Here is a 20,578-nt window from a genome sequence, read left to right on the forward strand (position 1 = left end):
CGGCCCGTCCCCGCAGCCCCCCGAAAGCCAGAGACGTGTCGGCGGGTAGCGGGTTTATTCTCCGATTTTCTTTACAAGGAGCGGGGCAGCCGTGGCCGGCGAGGGGCTGGAGTGGGTGGGGAGCTGTCCCCGGCATCAAATGGTGCAGTTTCCCTCTCCGAAGCGCCGGCACTTCATCACCTTCAGGTAGGTCTCCACCTTGTGCAGGTCCTTCTTGAAGCAGGAGAGCAAGCCGTAGTTCTTCAGCAGGGCGTCCTCGTTGCGCAGGTGGATGTCGAATTTGTCGTAGGTGGGTTTGAGGATCTGGGGACCCCGCGGGCTCCGGTCCTCCAGCTCCTGCGAGAGGATGGAGAGGTGCTGGGGGAGACGGCGGGGGCCTGGGGATGAGCATCCTCCAAGGGGCCCATTGCCATGGCTCCCGTCCAGCTTTAGAGGAGGGTGGGGTCCCCCCCCCCTTAAGCATATTTCAAACATACTTTTGAGTTTATGTGCTTACAGGAAGGGTAATTATGTGGGGGTGATGCTACACAAATTGCTGGCAGCAAGAAGGGAGCTGGGCACAAGGCTGCAGGGAGGGAGGAGCGTGTCTTTTGGGGTCTTAAAATAAGGGGAAAGTTGCAGGGTCTCTCTGTAGCTACTCTTTTATAATAATTCTCTTTTCTCCCGCTTCCCCAGTGAACAAAGCTCTAACGCAGACCCAAGGCACGTGCACCCGGAGCTGAGAACTGCAGTCTGCCACTCCTCCTGCCCTGCTTTGCTCACCAGATGGCACAGTAAACAGGACAGTTTTGGTTAAGTACACAGTGTCGTAAATGGATGAAATGTGATTATTTGTCTAGTTTCTGTGTACTGCTTCCCAATGCCCAAGCACATATTAAACGGAGAGCAAAACCTGGAAGTGGTACCGATACATACACCTACTTACTCCAGCTGAAGTGCCAGGACAGAAAATATCTGTTTACTCTCAGGGCCTGCCCTTCAGAGTTATTTAGATGCCAGAAGATGTAAGTAGTTGTCCAGACTCATTTCTCACAGATACAGGTCTCAGAGCTCTAGCTACATGGTGATGCTGGCAGATGAACTTAGTTATAGAGTAAGCATAACTGAAAAGGTGTCCTGGCAGATAATAAGCAATTTCATTTAAAATAACGAAGCAAAAATTAAGAGTGACCCTTGACAAAGATCACTCTCCAGCTCTCGGCTGTCTGGGTGCCGTATTAATGTAAGAGAGAAACATCAGAGCATAGGCTTCCATCTGTACACAGACTTACACAGGTTGTTTTTATAACGTCATGAATCCTTAAACCCAGGTTGCAAACCTCGCAAAATTTACTGCACTTTAAAGTATTTTGCGTGGGGATGTAGCAAACATTATGTTGCTGTTTGTACAGCAGATTTAAGCAACTGAATATTCTTTGGTGCTGGGTTTGGAAAGACTTTGGGTCTGGACTGTTGTGATCTTCCTGGTCTGTACTGCTATCTGAGTGGTTATGGCAGTGCTATTAACATTTGTTGCGTGTTTTCTTATACTCCCCAGTGATGAAACGTGTGCAATGGGGTGCCATGATCTCATTATCTTAAGGTAAGCAAAGTCCAAAGGATGCCACTGGTCTTCAGAGTGGAAGGTGGGGAGATGTCTCATGGTTTTTGGATCCTGTGGAAGACCCTGAGAGCCGAGTGCCCTGTGTCTAGGAGATCTCTGTTATTCTGTAGTCACGCTACATGCTGCAACTTACCCTCATGAGAGCTTGGATCCCTTCTTCCAGGTCCTTTAGTTTTTCATACACTCTGTCTGAGGTGCCGAAAACCAGATTGTTTGTGAACACCTTGCTTAGGTATTGCACTGGGGTCAACCAGGACTGGATGAGAACCAGTGAAAACCGAAGAAGCTCCATGTCCTGAAATTAAGAAAAGAAAGGGTCAAAGCTGTGCAGGTGAGGTGTTTGCTAGAGTTACCCGTGTGTCCTGCTCCCTCTGAAACAGCCTGGAGGTGACCCAGAGATGTGCCACTGCTCTTGCAGCTTCAGCAGATACGGACAAGTTTGCAAGCTGAGGAGCACCACCCAGCCGTATGTCCTGTGCAGACAATAGTTTTTCTCATCCTCAGGGTGGGAATATGATTTATAGCATAACCCAGAAGAGTCTGTCTTTCTTCATGCAGGGTTTAAATAGTAAAAAAAGGAGAGGGGGAATGAAGCACTGAAGTGCTCACAGCTGGAAACCCTCTGTTCCTGTAATGAAGCACAGCCGGGCTCTTCAAACAGGTCTGTGCTTGCCCCGGGGGAGAGACCTTACCGATTTCTGCTGGGCGTCATCCTTCCCCGTGGGAGCAGGGATGGTTTCCGAGTAACAAAATGCTGCCTGGGAATTTTTGTTGGCGTGTCTTTGGTCCTCTGGAATATAGGTGCGTTCCTGTGGAGACATCCCAAATACACTCAGATCTGTTGCCTGTGTACTGGGAGAAGACCACAGACACTTTCCCAAGCTGTCCTGAACAGTTACTTTTTGCAAGAAATAAATGTGAGACATGAGGTGTCTCTGTACAGGGTTGGCAGGTAGGAAGCAGGAGTTTGTATGTTGGCACAATAGCTACTGGGCCTAAAGGTCTTCCTCTCACTAAGCCAAGGTGCTAAGATGAACGCAAAACACACTCGGACCGGGTTCTCCCAAGGAGTAAATGACCCCCAAGGACAGCTCTTGCCAAAGCGACAGCTCATGCCAGCTCCTGGCAACAGCAGAAACGGGATAGTTTTAAGCACTCAGAATCACCCAGGGCCAAAGGTGACCGACACGGGAAAGCCTTGCAAAATATCTGTGCCATCTCCCACTGCTTTCAGAGCCAGGCTTCTCTTTGAGACCGCTGGCCCCATGCAGTAGGTTTGGAGGTAGGCAGCAATGGCCCTGAGGAGGGGACTGTGCAGGGTCAGAGATGGGGGCAGAGAGCTGAGAGGAGGAGACAGGGTCCAGGCTGATGGGACATAACCTGTCCTGTCCTATTAAGACCCTTTCGCCTCATCAAGAGCTGACAGAGAAGACACCAATAGTTGAAAAGTCTCTGTTTCTAGGAAGTTACAAAGTCCTGAAACCAAGCTAATGCGGAGGAGATGCCCAGAGGCCACGACACTTACGAACTCTTTGTATGTCTCGGCAGCCAGGAGGTGAAGGTGCTGAGCCCTCAGCACGGCGTTGGCAAACAGGTTGGAAAGGGGCATGGCCGGGAAGGTGGCAGCTTCCTGTGGCCACTGCAGTCCCAGAGTGATCACAGCAATGAGGAGAGGAGAAAACCATGACCCTGCAGCAAAGCGGAGAGGAAAGGTGTTAGCAGTCCTTCAGCGGCTGTGCTGAGGAGGGGGGTGGCACCTGCGAATTAATACCCAGCCTCTTCTCTCCGTGCTGGCTGAGGGCTCACCTTCCTTGATGTCTTGTTGGACTCTGGGGGTGAGCTTAGCCCTCCCCAGAATCAAATGAAACCCCGTCCCCTTTCACTAGACGTGCCTTCGGGGCTTGTACTGCTCCCAGTGTTGTAAGCAGTGTCTTCCTGGCTGAAGAGTCATGGTTGCTCCATGAAAACTGGAGTGTGTCCCTGTGTTTTTCCCTAACATGCTTATGTTTTTCCGCAGGCCTTGCCCTCCTGCGGAGAGCACAGCGCACTCTTCATTGCGTGAGCAAGCAGGGCATGGTGAGTACCAGGTGAGGGCCTGGGAGTACCTCACTTTAGCCTTGGTTTACGCCATGCTGCTGATGTGAAACCGGCTGTCTGCCTTCACTAGGACGAGAGCTGATGACATTACCTGTGCTGTGACCAGCTACTTTTGCTCTCTGGGACATACCTGCAGAATTTGGTGATCTTTGTCAAACCTAAAGGTTTTCAACCTGTGACATCTAACTCACACAAGTGTCCATCTGTGCTTACAGAGACCACAGAGTTAATCTCAGACAAATACCCTTCGGTGGAGGAATGCCCTGGAGCCTGTGGGACTTGGATGTATGCACTAGACATCATCCTGATCCCTGTCTTAAGCTCGTATGCATTAGACATCATCCTGATCCCTGTCTTAAGCTTTGAATATAAGTTTTAATATCTCTGCCAACATTTATGTTAATAATAACTATTATAACTGTGGCTTCACCTTGTTATTCATGTTCTCCATCCTCTCCTTGCCCAGTTTAGGCTAATGACTACCTAAGTTAATTCATGGGTTAAAGTCACACTGTAGGGAAAGGTATTCTTTTTCATTGATTTATAAGTTGCCATATTTCAATTTAGGGCTGGCACTGAGTGTGTGTAGCCCACCACAGTACCACCCCATCATCATCTCCCATCACCTAAGCATGCAGCAGCACTGGCAGTCCTTTAAAAAGGAAATAAAAAAAAGTAACTGGAGCCCTTTCTGGAGCCTGTGGGACTTGGACGTATGCATTAGACATCATCCTGATCCCTGTCTTAAGCTTTGAATATAAGTTTTAATATCTCTGCCAACATTTATGTTAATAATAACTATTATAACTGTGGCTTCACCTTGTTATTCATGTTCTCCATCCTCTCCTTGCCCAGTTTAGGCTAATGACTACCTAAGTTAATTCATGGGTTAAAGTCACACTGTAGGGAAAGGTATTCTTTTTCATTGATTTATAAGTTGCCATATTTCAATTTAGGGCTGGCACTGAGTGTGTGTAGCCCACCACAGTACCACCCCATCATCATCTCCCATCACCTAAGCATGCAGCAGCACTGGCAGTCCTTTAAAACTGAAATAAAGAAAAGTACCTGGAGCCATTTCTGCCCGGTGAGTTGCTCTGGCGTTGCTTGACAGTGAATGTTTCCTCCTTTTATCTAGACTGGTAAAGGTAACTGTTGAGCCACCCCTTATATAGGAGGGGGTCTGTTTAAAATGTATATATGTGTTCATGATCACAACAACATCTCTATATCTTCCCTGTGCATAAATGCAGAAGTGTTCGCAATGGTGCTACCTAATTGTAGTCATTTATACATAGATGTAAAGGTTGGGGAGGTTGTTTGCCTAGGGATGAAATCAGTGCTGAATGATTTCGCCATATTCTGCTGTTTATTGCAAATGAAGGTTTTATCATCATTGGAAGACCCATCCCAAATCGGATCAGTGCTTTTACGCAGTGGAATTTGCTGCGGGGGGTTGGAAATCCACCTGATTCTCCTGCCTGCCTCTGCAGCCTTGGCCCACGGTTAACGGGTCTGACTGACCAGTTCGGGAGACTTCTGACTTAAAGCAAGTGGGATGTTGTCCCGTTTATTGTTAGCAGGGATAGAGCTGGATGGATGCTGTCAGGTGAATCCTATTTCTTCCACTTAATTTCTTTCATGCTACCAAAATTGCAGAAGTTCAGTAAATAGTTTTGGTGAGCTGGTTTGGCATAGGTGTGACGAAGAGCTGTCGTACCCGGGTGCTTGTTCGGGTACCAGCCTGCCCACTGCAAATCCAGATGCCAGCGCTCTGGGAGGTTTCTCACATCCTCAGCTGGACAAGGCTATGAGAAGAGCTGGTTATGAGCTGCTTCTTGCTCTTTGCCTGAGATACAAATGTGAAATGTCTCTGGGTTAAGCGGAGGGCTGGTGTGGAAAGGAGGGAGAGGAGATGGGGAAGAGGAGAGGTCACAGCACACCTATCCCTGCTTTTGGGCAAAACAAGAGAACCTGGGATGGGCAACTCCAGGGGGGCCTTAAAGGACGTTTACCCCCCACTAAGGTACCGATTGCCCCAAACCACCCTGTTTTGGCCCTTTGCCCGGGGTTCAGGGACTGCTCCCTGGTCAGGGGTGGTAATTTGGCTCCCCCGGGCCCTGGGTTTGCCGTGCCCCCCTGGTGTGGCTCTGGTTTCCGAGAGGCAGCATCATCACCGGGGCGGCTGGAGCAGAGGGTGCGAGAGCTGGTTAATAAACATGCTGGGGAGAGCGCGGTCTGTTCCGAGAAGCCCCCGGGTGTTTGCTCGCTGGAGACGTGGTGGTGTTGCAGAGTAAATGTCAGTCCCTAGAGAAGAGGGAACAGTGGGTCCTGCAGCTATCAGGTATCCCGTCACCCAATAGCCAGCAACATCTGGGTGTGTTTTTTTACTCCAGATCGTGTTTAAATATGTCAGTATTTGTCAGAGGTGAGCAGAGCAGCAGGCACCCCAGCCCAGGCTCTGCTGCCTGTTAATGATGATGCTCTACTGCTGCAGCTAGACTGGTACAGCACCTTGCACCCGAGTCCTGCCCATCACTTGCTGCCCTGCTGCCTCTCCAGCTCTGAGAGTAAAAGCATGGTGCTAAATCGACATTTTTTTATGTTGCAGCCAAGCACGGAGATGCCAGGATGATCCAGACTGCAGCGCCCCTGAGACTTGGTTTGTCCCCAATCATCTCTGGGCATTAAATGAGGCAGAAGCGTCATGGAGAAGGCAGTGCGTGACCGTGAAATGCTGGGCTGGGCAAACACACGCCACTGGCAGAATTACAGTTGCATAAGCAGCTCTCAAATATCAGCTTGGCATTTTTCTAGCTTTCAAATGCCTGCATTTGCAACCCAAAGTAGCATCTCCTAAAGCAGCGTGACACTCTGTAATTTCCATGTTCCTTTTCTTTTTTGAAAGAGGAAAAACCCAAGCCCCTCAATTCTCTTCAGGGTCGTCCTGTGTCCATCCGCCTTACCCTGGGCATCACCAGCAGCATCCGAACAAGTGGAGCAACTCTCCTTGCGGGCGCCTATACTCCTCGGGTCCTCCTGACCGCCCAGCCTGGGGTGGTTGTGTGGAGAGGACCGTCCCAGGCTGATGGGTGAGCTGCAAGCAGTGAATCCTGACCGAGGAGCCGGCTGCTGGCCCACAGCCCAGGCTCTGCACTTCGGTGGGCAACGACATGGTTGACAGAGGTTTTAAGTGACGGTTGACTACCTCTGCTAGCTCGCTGCTCGGAAGGTAAACACTCCTTTTCAGATTGAGTTGATGGGTTTTATTTACTGGAGCTAGAACTGCTGAGTTTCACTGAACCCATTTCTAAAGATGAGGCTGATGAGGTCCAGGACTGCAACCCAGCCTGTCTGCCTGACCGTCCTGCTGATGGTGGGGATACAAATCGGGACAAAATACAGAGCCTGGACTGTATATACTGAAATATATTTATTTACATTAAATGCATTTTAAATACAAACCTATCTCAATATAAAATTAAAACAAACCCTATCTCTAGGCTCCCTAGAAACTAGTCTAAGCATTTAAAATAAAACAGAAATATTTATTTGCTTCTGGCATTTTAAAGGAAGCCAAAGCCCTGGGCTAAGAGGGTGGCCAAGCGGCAGAGCGGAACTGGGGTCGCTGAAACTGCTTTTGACATCGGTGGCTTCCTCTCCAGGTGCAAAGAGCAGATTCTCCTTATTTTCGTATTATTCGGTTGAGTCAGTTGAGCGAGTTGTTTACACAGAGCTGAGAAAGCGGTTGGGAACTGGGAAGGCCGGAAAACTTGCCTTCCTCTTCCATTTCGTAACTGAAAACAAGGAATGGAGGGATGAGCTCTGCTAGTCCTGAAATCTTGGCAAACGTGGAAACCGGGAACAGCCAGTTCACTTTTCTCACTGTGAATACTCCTTTAATTAATCAATTTTGTAAGTAAAACATGTTTAAGTAACATTTATATACGTGTGCATGCAACTAATTTGGGATAGTTTTATTTAACTAGTAAAAATCAGCCTTAAAATGCTGTTTTTGTGCTATTTAGATCAAATACCAGTTTTCCATGAAGGTGGTTTACTACTAAACAAGAACCATCCTGTTGCCTGCTGAAAAGCCCTGTTTGCTCACGATTTTACCCTCCCTTTTCTGCCGTCTGTTTTGGGAAGCGGAGCGGTCCTGTCTTCTTGGGGCCCAAAACGTCGCGAGCCACGGGGGCGCAGGGGCCCTGGGCTCTCCGAGAGAGGACAGACTTTCAGCCCCAAACTCCTCGTCACCCCCCTGTCCTGCCTCGTCCAGCCAGACCCACCAAACCCATCGTGCTGTGCTGGCCGTGCCTCTCCGGACCCCCTGAGCCCTGGTGTTGGGTGCCCAGCCAGGCCTGAGCCCCGTCACCCACACAGCTGCTGCCGCCGTGCCAAAATAGTTTTTATTAACAAAACCAATTGGCACCGCTCTGCTCCTCTCCAGATGTTTTTTAGCTTCTCTTGCGAGACCAGATGTAGCTGGGAGCAGAGCTCCTGGCCCTGGGCCCTGTTCTGCTTCGGTTCCTTGTCTCTCATCCCAAGCTGACGGCTTGGGACCGTGGAGGTCCACCCGTGTGTGCTCAGCGAGAGCCTCCAGGAGAGCCCCACGGCTGCTCTCGGCTTTACATCCCTGCCTGCGCTCGGGGCCCTGAAGGGTTGAAGTTTGGTTTCTAGCTAAGCTGGACCCATGAAAAGCTGCTCCTTATTCCCAGGGCATCCCACCGACCCTGGCATCGAGGTTATGGGACACCTCCAGACCGGGCATGGCAGGACGGAGCAGGATGTGAATTTACCCGTTACCTTTATTAGGACTTCAAAAAGCAGTTGGACGTTTGTGTCCCACAATTTACATCTTTCCCATAGGTTCTGAGGTCGCACGTGTCCCTCACCAAGGGGACCTCCTCGTGACACAGGTCAGCTCTTGCCTGGAGAGGAGCAAGCCTTGTGCAAGAGCCTCCGGGCGAGAGCTGTCTCCCCAACTTTTCCTGTAGTCTCTGGGGAGAAAGAGGTGCTTTTGGAGGATCCTCCATCTCAGACAACTGCCAGCTTGGCCTGCTGGACACATCCATGGCTTGAGAGCTAAACAGTGGCCCAAAATCCGCTTCTTGTAACACCCACATGGTGCTGCTCACCTCGGCTCCTCTGCCAGGGCTGCAAGCAGGGTCTCACAGCCCAGGAGGGTCCTTGCAGCACAGAGTGATCATAACTGGTCCTTGCCTTCCCAGGTGGGGCTGGAGAAGACTCACCACCCACCCTGGTACTTCCATTGCATTAACCATGCAGGAGCTCAGCACCATGGTGTGGGGCTGCCCGGGGTTTGGGGCCAGTTTGCTACCGGGGGGACTGCAGTTGGCTCCTAATTTCTACATAGGCTTTAGGGGTTCATCAGCGGGGCGGTAAGAGTGACAGCAGGGCAGCCTTGGTGGGCACCGCCCGGACACGGCAAAGCCAAAGCCGTGGGCACCGCCCGGACACGGCAAAGTGAGCACCCAAGGGCAGCAGGACCCGAGCTCCATGCAGGGCTGCTGGAAGTGGCTTGCAGCCTGAGATCGCAGCCCAGGATCCAGGCGCCCGTCAGAGCCGTGGTCCAGGGCAGGAGCTGGGGGCCCGTCCCCACGGGTACCGGCAGGGTGCTGGCAGGGAGCCGTGCCGCCGGTGCCGGCCTGGCAGCGGGTGCAGGACCCCTCACTCTTCGCCCGGGTGCTCCCCAACTGTCCACTTGGCCTTCACGTCCCGGAAAGGAGTGATGTCCTCGTAGGTGGCCATCTGCTCCACCTCCAGGCCCTGCACCAAGAAGAAGGAGGTTGAGACACGGGAGGGGGACCTTGGTTCCGTCCACAGCGCATCCCCCCTTGGGACCCCCAGGCGGGGACCCATCTCCAGGCTATTCCCCCAGAGATCAGGGCAGCTTCTGAGAGGGGAGAAGATGGAGATAGGTGGCTGGATGTGCTCAGAGCTTGGCTTGGTTTTACGAGCAGCCCTTTACGGCTGAGGTGCAACAGGCACTTGGGAGGAAGATGCCCTGATGCGCCCTGCAAGGCCTGGTGGGACCTAGCAGACACCCAGCAAGGGCACAACCGGCTATTTCAAGGCTCAGGTTGATATTACAGAGGTACTTCTATAGTTAATGCAGCATTACCTCATAGGTGTGGTCCTCCTCTGGGCTTTCCTTGCCTTCACCCTATGGAGAGGAGAGTCACAGGTTGGGTGTCAGCACTCACCAGGATCCCCCATCCCCTGTTCCAGCCTCGTCCCCCCAGGCCAGGTCTCACCGCTTCCACAGGCAAATCCACGCAGTCCCACACACCATTTTAGATGCTTATTTTCCCACTTCAGCTAGCCGCACTCCCATGCAACAGCCCCAAACCCAGCGCTTGCCTGTCCCCATCCCTAGCAGTGTCCTGCCCGGGATGCAGGACACCTCTGTGAGCACCGCAGCGGCGAAGCTGGGGACATCCCCACTGCTGGAGACACTGTCACTTACTTTATCTAGGAAGAGGAGCATGGGGACGCTGATGAAGATGACAAGCAGGATGGACTGGATGATGATGATGGCGTCTTTCAGGGTGTTCCTGCTCTCGATCTGCTGGATGTTACTGTGACCTGGGAGCAGCAGCACAGGGAGAGCCCCAAGTCCCACCTCCGTGCCAGACTCCCGGGGAATGGGGACGAGCTCGGCATGGCCACAGGTTTGTGTGTCAGCAAGAGTGGATGGGGGGGGGGGGGGGGGGGAAAAAACGGGGCAGAGTGACAAACCCTCCCCCTTGGGAGAGACCAGAGCATTGCAAACTGCCCCCGGGATTGGCATCAGGGACCAGCTCTGGGATGAGACACCTTGGGCAGGACCCACCACCAGCCAGGACCAGGAAAAATCCAATTTATTAGGGGAATGCAGTGCCTGGGATGTGTTTCTGCGGGACGGACATGCCAGGGCAACCCGGGGGAGGTTGTCCTGCTGCTTGGTGGCTGGCAATGAGCAAAGAAACTTCTGTAGTGCCATGGAGCATCTACAGTTGTATCTGAAGGGATCCCACCAGCATGGGGAGAGGTGGGTTCATAGGAGCACGATGTGGGGTTCATATGGAGGGGGAAAGGGTGAGAGAAGGAGAAAGAGCATCTCCTGGGGTGCACGGAGGATGGGGAGCTCCCACTCACTCATGATTCTGAGCTCTGTCCCGCACAAGTGTGGCCGCTTCTTCTCTGCCGTGAGGTTCTTGCTGTCACACACGTAGATGCCGTTGTCCTCGTAGGTGGTCCTGAAGATGGTGAAGTTGATGAATTTGTCTTTCCTCTCAATGCTGTAGCGGGAGGTGTTCTGAGCCAGCTCGTGGAAGTCTTTGCCGTCCTCTGCCATTTTGTACCACTGCATGCTATGGGGCTCCTGGGAGTAGCAGATGAAGTGGACGGGCATGTTCTTCTTGGCCGCCACGTAGCGTGGGTGCTGCCGCAGCATGGGGCACCCGCCACCTGCCAGGGGACAAGGGTGGTCATGGCGAGCAAGAGCCCGGCACCTGGGGAGCATCAGAAAAAAAGCCGCTCCCATGAGACACCCCTCCACCCCCCCCAGCATTTCCCAAATCAAGAGCTTTCCGTTTTCATGGATTATACTGCTTTTGAGCATTCAGCTTTGTTTTCGTGAATCATCATCGTCTGGGGGTAGAAATCAGAGACTTTTGGTGAAAGCACAACTCCAGTTTTCTATGGGAATGGCTTCACTCGAATACTTTCTTGCTGCTCCCACCCCTCTCTATGTACATCTTGTTAGTCCCAGCTTCAAAATTACAGCCTGTGCTGGCACGCACCACGGAGCCTTTGCTGGGACAGACCCATCTCCCCAGCTGGCTTCTCTCGTGCTTCCACATTTTTTGCATTTTGCTGTATTTTGTATTTTTGCCCGTGTTTTGGTCCCAGAGCTGGTGAGTTCGAGGGCTCGTCTGGGTTGCAGAGTTCGGGCTTAATACCCCGTGGGTGGTAATGGCACAAGCGCTGTGTGCATGAGCTCAGTGCCTGGTCCCAAGGCATGGCTTGTCCATGCAACGTGCTCTGCAAACACGTGTGTGTGCTTAGGAAAGACAAAATGGATCTGGCTTTGCAGAGGGAGAGCAGGGTGCAGGGCTGGGGAAATGCCATGGAGGAGGACACAGCCTGGGAATTGCCTTTGTGACGGAGAAGGCCTGTGGGTGATGGGATATCTCCAGCTCTGCAAGGGACCGGCACCTTTGTGGCATAGCCAGTGGGGACAGGAGGGACCCCGGGGGTACACGTAGGGAAAGAGCCCGATGGGTCTGAGAGGTTACCTGTGCTGTTTGTGGTGCTGTTCTTGTCTGCTGAGATCCCACCTGCAAGACAGGAGAAGGGCCCTGAGATGGTGGCCAAAAGCCCGCGTAGGACAAGCCCATGTAGGATGTCCCATGTGGGATGGCATGTACCGTGGGTCCTTTGTGCCCGCTCCGTATGGGATGGAGCGCTTGGAAGCATCAACCAGAGCCCCACTCAGAGGACACGGGGCAGTGCAGGTTTGGGTACAAACCCTTCTATTTCCATCCCATCGCCTGAATCTTCTCTAAGTAAGCTGCTTTCTGGTTGACATCTCAGTGAAACCTGCCTTCGCTATTGATATCCCCCCTGGGCTGGCACCTCTCAGAGAGGCAGACTCACACCTCTTTATTCACACTCTCCATTTTCTGAATCAACCAGAAACTTTCCCTGCCGCGGCTTCCCTAGGCTTGGAGCCCCGTGGTGGCCAGGGGCATTCTCAGACCCTGGGACCACGCAGCCCCCCGGGACAAGGGCTGGAGGGAGCTGTGGGACCTGCGGTGCGGTGCAGGAAGTGGGGTGAGGCAGGGACCCCCCAACACCCATGGGTGCCCCTGCCCGCAGCTCCAGTGCCCCTGTGCCTCGGTTCCTCTTGCTGCAGCTGGGCAGGAAGCACCAGCCCTGTTTACCGCACTGCTTCATTGCCCAGCTCCATCTGCTTGATGAGTATTTGCCAAACCCTGCCATGGGGAAGCTGGCATGAGGGCGGGGGCTGCACCACCTCCCAGCACGTTGGGGCAGCTGCAAAATTCCCCCCAGAGGAAGAAGAAGGAGGAAGGTTCAATTCCTGAGCCTTGCCACCCTGTTGCAGACTTTCCTGCCCCGAAGAGCAGCCCGGCAGGGACCTCCTGGCTCAGCCATGGGCTCCCCTCCCTGCCCCAGTGCCTCTTCCGGGTCTGCGCTGCCCTGTTCACCTCCAGCACTTACAACTCTGCAGGCAAACTCTCCCCGCCAGCCCCATTTCATTTTTTTCTGAGATGGGGAGATGCGCCTTGTCCGGGCTGTGTGTTGGGTACGTGTCCCTGCCACCTGCGGTCCTGCTGGCCAGCCGGGACACAGGGCTTTGCTCTCCATGTTATGGTGGTGTTTCTAAATGAAGACCAGGCTGGTCCCTCACCCTGAAAGCCCTCATACCCCTCAAAGCCAAGATTTCCATTGCAACCATGGATGGGCCGAGCTTCTCCTGTCCTCCCTTGAAGCCACCGTGAGAGCCAGGATGAAACCCTGCAACCTCGAGTCCATGCTGGACATGTGTGACCACCTAACAGAAACCCTTTAAAAGCCCTTTCTCCTGAGGGCACAAGTTTCCCCAGCTGAGGGTGGGAGCTGCTGCAGGTTTTTGTGGGTGTCCCTGCGCCGAGCAAGAGGGGTTGGAAGGGGACAGGAGCTGTGTCCTGGGTTTAGCTGCTGCTTCTCCATGGCGATAAAGGGGAACAGCACAGGGATGTTCACACAGGGCCCACACATCAGCCCCAAGAGCCTTTGTCCTCTCATTTCTCCTCCGCTCCCGGGCACTGAACCCCACGGAGCAAAGGGACGTGGCTTGGCCGTGGCCTCAGCAATGTGCCGGCCTCGTCTTCAAGCCTCCAAGAGCAATAAATGGTAAAAAAAAACCCCAAACCCACAACCCTTAATTCCTGCCACCTGCAACCACAGCCGGGCAGGCTCTGCACCCGCTTGGCACCGGGCTCCTGCCAAAGCCAGCCGGCCGCCCGAGAAAGTGTCCCATCTCTGCACCCCTCCCTGCACCCCAATGGGAAGCAAAACCCGAAACCCGAGGCAGGCATCAAGCCCTGAGCCCCCATGGGTCCTCCCCAGCTCCGCTGCGCCCGGGGCTGGCTTCCTGCACAAAGCAGGACTGAGAGCGGCGATTGTAAAGTTAAAAACTAATGGATTTAAAGCCAGACCTGGGTGAAGTCCCTCATCGCACTAAGCAAGGGACGCATGCCGGTGCATCACCTGGGTGCCCATTTCTTTGCTCTGAAATGCAAAGCCCGTGTTTGACGCCTACCTGTGACCAGAGCTATCAGCCAGAGGTTCACCTGGAGCACCCAGAGCCTCGTGCAAAGATCAGCCATCTTTCACTGCCAACGGCAGGGAAACATCCAGTCACCGGCCCTCGCTTCTGCAAAACACAGCGGCCGCTCCGACCAGCTTGGCCTCCGTACCTAAAAATGGCAAAGCTGCTGCTACACGAGACGGCCCCTTTCCTGCTCATGTAAATCCTCCTCAACTGGGACTTTCCCCTTGGGGCCAGTTTTGAATGCGGCACAGACGCTGGGGCGGCCGGTGCCTGCGCCCTGGGCACCATCCAGCCTCGTGTCTCCGGGCTGTGCTCGTCATGGTGGCGTTATTTGATGGAGGTGGCCACCACTGGTGTGGGTCTGCACCGGAGCTGGAGATGAGCCCATCTGCGAAGCACTCGGCGATGCAAAACCCGGGTTGAGCACAGGGGATGTGCCCGGGGAGTGGATGTGCCCAGGAAGCAGGAGGCGACTGCCTGCACTGCCACATCCCCGGGGGGCAGAGGATGGGGGTTTCCCCCAGGGTTGTACCCCAGCTCCACAGCAGCGTGGGCAGATCCCCCCCAGTTTAACCCTGCGGGTGATGGGCAGGGGTTGATGCTGGCCCAGTTGCACGAGTTGGAGCAGGAATGGGGTGGGAAGAGGGGACGTTTGTGGGGTTTCTCCTCTCTACTTGTTGTGGGGTGCAGTGGGATCAGGCCCCCGGCTCCCATCCTCCGCATCCTGGAGAGTCCCCGCAGCCGCCCTTCCAAGGAAGGGTGAAATCTAGAAAAGGAGCGAGACGGCCAAAACGAGATGTCACCTCCTCGGGTGCCAGCCATGCCCCCTGTTTGCCATGACCGAGACCCTTCTCCGTGAGTCCTTTGCAGATGGCCACTCCCTGGGGAAGTGCAATGTGGCACCCCAAGGTGAGCTCTGTCCCCCTTCGCTCTGACACAGAAATACAGTTTCCCTCCATGCCGTGCCCTCCGGCTGCTGTGCGTTACCGGCTGCGGGCGAGCACTGAACTGTAACTCCATGTGAAAAACACCTTTGGGTACATTTGCCAGCCGTGTTGGTCCCCAGAGCCTGGGTATCTCTGCCTGGGGCCTCCCCAAACCTTCACCTTCTGCAGGTTTGGTTTTTTTTTGCCGGTTCTGAGCATCTGGTGGCTGCTGGGAACCAGGCCGAGCCTCACCTTGCATGCAAGGGGACATGAAGCAAGAAAGAGGAGAAATAAAGGCTTCCAGAGAAAGACTGGCCCCAGGAGGGAAAGAGAGATGATGGGAGAGGTGCCTTCTTCTCGTAGAGCAGGCATGTCGTGCCGTGCACAGTGCTGTACGTTGGGGCTGTGCTGCTGAGTCCCTGCTGCTGTCACCTCTGGTCTTGCTGGAAAAGCACAGCCCGGCTGTGACATCCCGGCAAGGAAAAAGCCACAGGGGATGCCCATGTGCTCATCAGGCACCGGAGGGATTTTCATCAAGCCCTGGAATTGGAGACGGGAGCTGTGATGAGCGAGGCAGGGATGCGGGAGGTGCCTGGGAAAGCCCTGTAAGGCAAAGCCAGGAGCATGGCACAAACTAAAGAGGGTTTGCAGTGACAATGGCCAAATTACCCCGCTGTGCTGCCTGCCGGCTCCTTGGCACCCTCGAACAAGCACAGACCTGGTCCAGAGGGGCTTGGTCTCCCCTTTAAGTCCCCTGTGCTTGCAGTACCCAGTGGCATGGGATGTAGGAAGACCTGGTGGTCTCACGGGGAGGGTCCCGTGTCCCCATGTCTCTTCTCCTGGGCCACCCTGGCTCCCCAGCCCGCAGCACATGGCCAGACCATGCCCTGTGGGCAGAGCAGAGCCGTTGCCAGGCAGCTGCACCCTTCCCCGGCCCATTCCTATTCATCAGGGCTTGGGTTTCACCGCTGTCCTTTCCCCCGCCGCAGGAGGACAGGGACGGTGGGTTATGCCACCTCCTCCCTCCAGCCCCCTGCCTGCGCGGTACCATGATGCTCTCAACTTGAATTACGCCAGCCCTGGGACAAGCTGTTCCAGTGAGAGCGAAAACACAGTGGCGAGGCCGTGCCATGGCTCTTGGGGACATCAGCGGGTCCCAGAGGTGGCTCCTCCTCCAGCCACACATTGACGCAGAAACCTCCTTCACCCACCACTGCCTTCTCCCCATGACGCTGCACTGCTCCCGCATGGCCGGTGGGGAAGGTTTGGCCCCACGGAGACTGGCATGGGGCAGCTCGGGGGGTCTGCACCTCCTCCAATCCCACCCCTCTCCTTGGTTGAACCTGCAGCAGCATCTCCTATAGCTCCTAGAGTCAGGGCTCATTGCTGTGAGGCACCAAGGGCTCCAAGGGACTTGTTCATGAGCAGAGCAGAAGCTCTGGGGTCTGGGGCTGGGTTGGAGGTGCCAGGGGGAGGCAGTCCAGGGGGTCTCTTGTGCAGGATGGGACCACCAGGTCCTGCTGAGGATGGCAGGTCCAGCCACGGCCACGCACAGGGGCTCCCCATATCTGCCCTGGAGCAAAGGGAGGGGGCATCTACCCCTCCCAGGGGCAGGGAAAACATTTTACCCCTCTAACACACACCGACGCATTTGGTATCATAATAATAGACCATTTACAGTTGTTTATTTTAAGAAATGTACAAAGAAAAATGGCTTTAGCTCACACAAATCCTGCTCTTTGGCATTTTTCCCATCACCGACGACACACACGTACAAGCAGCATTGATTGTGAACCACAATCTGGGCTGGAAACCGCTGTGCCATGGATGCTTCCCACGCAAACACCATTTAAAGCAGGTCAGGCTCCTGTTCCAGGGAGCATCACCCTATGCAACATGGAAACGAAAGCACAACGCTACGGGACGAGCAGAGCGACCCCGGCTCTGCTGCCTGGCCGACAGCACGTGGATGCAAGCAAGCTCAGCACCGCTCCTGGCCAGCCTGAACATGGGGCATCCGTAATGGCTCAGCGCCAAAATCAGCCCAAGAAAAGAAAATTATAATAATAATACAAAAAGACAGACCCTTTGGCTTCAAGAAGCAGCCCTTGTTTTAACTGGAAGAGGTTTTGGTTCATGTTTGTTTTGATCTCAAGAGGTTTTTTTCCCTTTTGAAGGCAGAAGGCGGTCCAGAGATGAACTCGGGGCCTTTTGCACATTTTTCTTGCTTTACTTTCCTTTCGCCCACCTGCGTAAAGAGCAGCAGAACCCTTCCCCCCTGGGAAAATGCTCCTCTGCTGGGAGGTTTCCTCGTGAGGACCTGCCTGGCCCCATCAGGCTCTGCAGAGACCCCAGCACGTGCCACCGGGTCATCTCCAGAGCCCCAGCCAAGGGAAAGATGCTCCGCCTGAGTATTTTGGGATTTACACCCCGGTGGGAGCGTTCATTGCGTTAATTAAGGCCCCCGGTGCTCGGTGGCCGATGGGATTTAAGGGACACCCTTGAGGCAGCTCATTGCAAGGACCGTTCAAACACCTGCTCCGATCCCCGGGGATGCGTCTCGTTAATTAACGCTAACCAAGAGCACTCCAGCGGGACATTTCCTCTTGCTGTGAGGCTTGAGGAAACCCTAGAGGGTTTTGTTACGGGGACTGGGGATTCTTGGAGGAGGTTTTCCAAACCCTACCTTTGTCCATTGCTTTCCTGCCACAAAATCCGGACAAAACAGGAAAACAGAGAAGAAGCGTGACTATAAATACAGTTTACATTCGTACCGTAGAGACCTGAATGATTTATGATTTCAATACATATTCAGAGACCTTTAAAACCTGATATTTAACCCTGAGAACATATCTGCAGATGCTTTGTTTTGGCTATGCAAACAAATCTTTAAGACATAATTGCTCTTTTTCTTTATATAACAAAAAAATAATCCATAAAGCTTATTCAAATATTCAAAAGAAAGGTGCTACTTTAAGACATTGGTGATTTTTGTTCACAAAACCTTGACTTTTCTGTAATTATTCTTAATATTATTTCACTTGGCTCATCTTTCACGGGCTACTTGGCTGCACTCTGGAAGAATAATATACAAGAAAATCTCTTAATTGTGAAATAACATTAATAAATAATTACTTTAAGTAAAAGGACAGCCATACTCATTTTTTAATGTCTGAAAAACATTGTTACCATGATGAGATCATTTCAAAACTAAAATGTTTCTCTTTCACCAATAATAGATTTCACATTTAATTCTCGTAAGAAAAATATTAAACTCTTTGCATGTGCAGTGAGCTGTAAAAACCAGGATCAGTAAGAGATCCTGCTTCGAAAGTTAAGGTGTCTACTTGAAATATCTGAAATTAGCTCAATATCTAAGATCTATTGATCTGTATATGGAAGAGCTCTTGAAAAGGAGACACAAATGAAGTCCTTTCAGGCTGGGCGAGAGATGGAAGCCTCTTTCTGTTATACCAGCGACTCTTTCACAACGCGTTCCTTATCCCATGCTTTTGCTTCACCAGGAGCATCTCGAGTCTCTGAGCTGGGAATGGGTGCAAGACCAAAGGCAGGGGCTGTCTCCACATCTGTCCCACTGTTCCCATACATCTCGTGCATTTTGGTGGCGATCAGACCTTCCTTCTCGGGTGCATCCTCTCTCAGGGCATCCTCATCCTTGCTGTGCCTGTACATGTAGGATGCCTGCTTCACCGAGCGCCTCAGGAGGTACCTCCGGAAAGCCCTCTGGATTTTTGTAGCACAGACTTCCTCATGTTTCCTTTTCAGAGTGGTGGTGATGGGTTCATAGGAAACCTTTGAGGGGTTCGCAGCCATGAACTTCTCCTCCATGGTGGTCTTCAGGGCATCCATCTCTCCCGAGTCTCCCAGCACTTCCTTAGTCAGGGCAAAGAGGATATCCAGACAGTGGATTTTGTCCCCAGCAACCATTGGTAGATCCATGGTGATTAGCTTGATCTTGTTTGGCTTGGGAATTTTGAGTGGCTCCTGTAAGGTGTCTACAAAGTCAGACAAGGTGCTGTACGCAATGAATTGGGTGGCATCTGGGTCAAACTTCTCCCAAGTTTCATAAAACATTTCAAAATCGTCTTCACAGAGGGGTTCGCTGCTCTCCTCCGTGGCCACGTTGAAGTTCTCCAGGATGATGGCAATGTACATGTTCACCACGATGAGAAAGGAAATTATGATGTAGCTGCAGAAGAAGAAGATGCCAATGGATGGATTGCCACAGTCCCCTTTTACCGAACTGCCGGGGTTTTCCAGGTTGGGGTCGCAGTCGGGGGGCCCGCTGTTCAGGATTGGGCTGAGGAGGCCATCCCATCCAGCTGATGTGGTGATCTGGAAGAGGCAGATGATGCTGTTTCCAAAAGTTTCAAAGTTGAAGATGTCATCGATCCCTGCCTCCTTCTTTACATAGGCGAAGTTGGACATCCCGAAGATGGAGTAGATGAACATGACGAGGAAAAGCAGGAGGCCGATGTTGAACAGGGCAGGCAGGGACATCATCAGAGCAAACAGGAGAGTCCGGATACCTTTTGCCCCTCGGATCAACCGGAGGACACGACCAATCCTTGCCAGCCTGATGACCCTGAAGAGGGTGGGTGATACGAAGTACTTCTCTATGATGTCCGAGAGGACGATACCTGTGAAGGGGTGAAAAAGAGGTGAGTTTGCATTGCTCTACGGCCAACGTCGGAGGTGAGGTGGAGCTACTCCACTTCATCTGCTAGGGTTGGGGAGAAAGAGGCAGATGAGGCCACCCCCAATGGCACACAACACTCTGCTCCGCTGGTGGCAAAGGGAATGTATTCCAAAACACCTCTGAGCACAGACCCGAAGGTTAAATGCTGGCTGCTCTGTTTCAGCAATGCAGCCATGCAACGTGGAGACAAGGGGAACCCACCACCAAGGAGGACTGGGACAGAATCCCAGCCCCTCACCCTGCCTGGTGGCCTCACTTCTGTCTTGTCCTGTTGGCTTGGCCCTGCTCAAGGCGTGGGTGTAAGGGGGAGGCCAGTGACAGCTTGCTGGCTGTGGACTGGCCAGACCATTTCCACCCTTTGTTATCCGGTGGGACCAGTAGGGCTCACCTAAGATGGAGAGGATGACCACCACAAAGTCAAAGATGTTCCAGCCGATAGTGAAGTAGTAGTAGCGCAAGGCGAACATTTTGAGCACACACTCTCCGGTGAAGATGACAATGAAGACCAGGTTGATCTTGTAGAGGACAGATGTTTTGAGTTCGCTTTGATCATCTGTTTCGACCATCATGGTCACCATGTTAAGACAAATCAGGATCATGATGGTTATGTCAAACACTTGCTTGGTAACAAAGTCAAACACCATCCCTTGAAACTTGTTCTGCCATAAGGGCCACGTGGGTGATGATGTAGAACCAGAGGCGAGGTGGGAACACGGGACAGACACACACAAAACAAAGACACAACAGAAAAAGAAGAAGGAACCGTATTTAAAAGAGTGGAGGAAACCTCAGGTTTGTGGCCAGTACACAGGTCTCACGGCCCCAAAAGCTATGGGAGGAGGATACCCAGCACCTTGCAGGATGAAACCCACCTGGTAACACCATGG

At 53.0% G+C, this 20,578-nt stretch overlaps 3 protein-coding genes across 3 annotated transcripts in view; all 3 read right to left on the reverse strand.

Annotated features, from left to right (window-relative positions):
* Positions 1-45: 45 nt before the first annotated feature.
* On the reverse strand, positions 46-4,830 carry LOC103906046 (somatotropin). Its single transcript, XM_009287870.1, has 5 exons — positions 4,769-4,830; positions 3,129-3,292; positions 2,296-2,412; positions 1,737-1,898; positions 46-336 (listed from the first exon to the last, which is right to left on the reverse strand). Exons 1-5 carry the CDS (start codon positions 4,776-4,778, stop codon positions 136-138), a joined length of 654 nt encoding a protein of 217 aa, XP_009286145.1. The 5' UTR covers positions 4,779-4,830; the 3' UTR covers positions 46-135.
* A 4,561-nt stretch (positions 4,831-9,391) lies between these two features.
* CD79B (CD79b molecule) lies at positions 9,392-14,100 on the reverse strand. The gene is made up of 6 exons (XM_009287871.1): positions 14,034-14,100; positions 12,004-12,045; positions 10,862-11,173; positions 10,191-10,309; positions 9,846-9,887; positions 9,392-9,490 (listed from the first exon to the last, which is right to left on the reverse strand). The coding sequence occupies exons 1-6, from the start codon at positions 14,098-14,100 to the stop codon at positions 9,392-9,394; spliced, it is 681 nt and encodes a 226-aa protein (XP_009286146.1).
* Positions 14,101-16,639: 2,539 nt separating this feature from the next.
* SCN4A (sodium voltage-gated channel alpha subunit 4) overlaps positions 16,640-20,578 on the reverse strand; it is a 45,474-nt gene continuing 41,535 nt past the window's right edge. Inside the window, exons 26-27 of the mRNA XM_019474281.1 lie at positions 20,080-20,350; positions 16,640-19,632 (exon numbers count right to left, since the gene is read on the reverse strand). Of these exons, the coding sequence (XP_019329826.1) occupies positions 18,440-19,632; positions 20,080-20,350 (1,464 nt within the window). The 3' untranslated portion in view covers positions 16,640-18,439. The remainder of the gene's footprint in view (positions 19,633-20,079; positions 20,351-20,578) is intronic.

The sequence above is a fragment of the Aptenodytes forsteri genome, unplaced genomic scaffold (genome assembly GCF_000699145.1).
Source record: "Aptenodytes forsteri isolate BGI_AS27 unplaced genomic scaffold, ASM69914v1 Scaffold249, whole genome shotgun sequence".
Lineage (NCBI taxonomy): Eukaryota > Metazoa > Chordata > Aves > Sphenisciformes > Spheniscidae > Aptenodytes > Aptenodytes forsteri.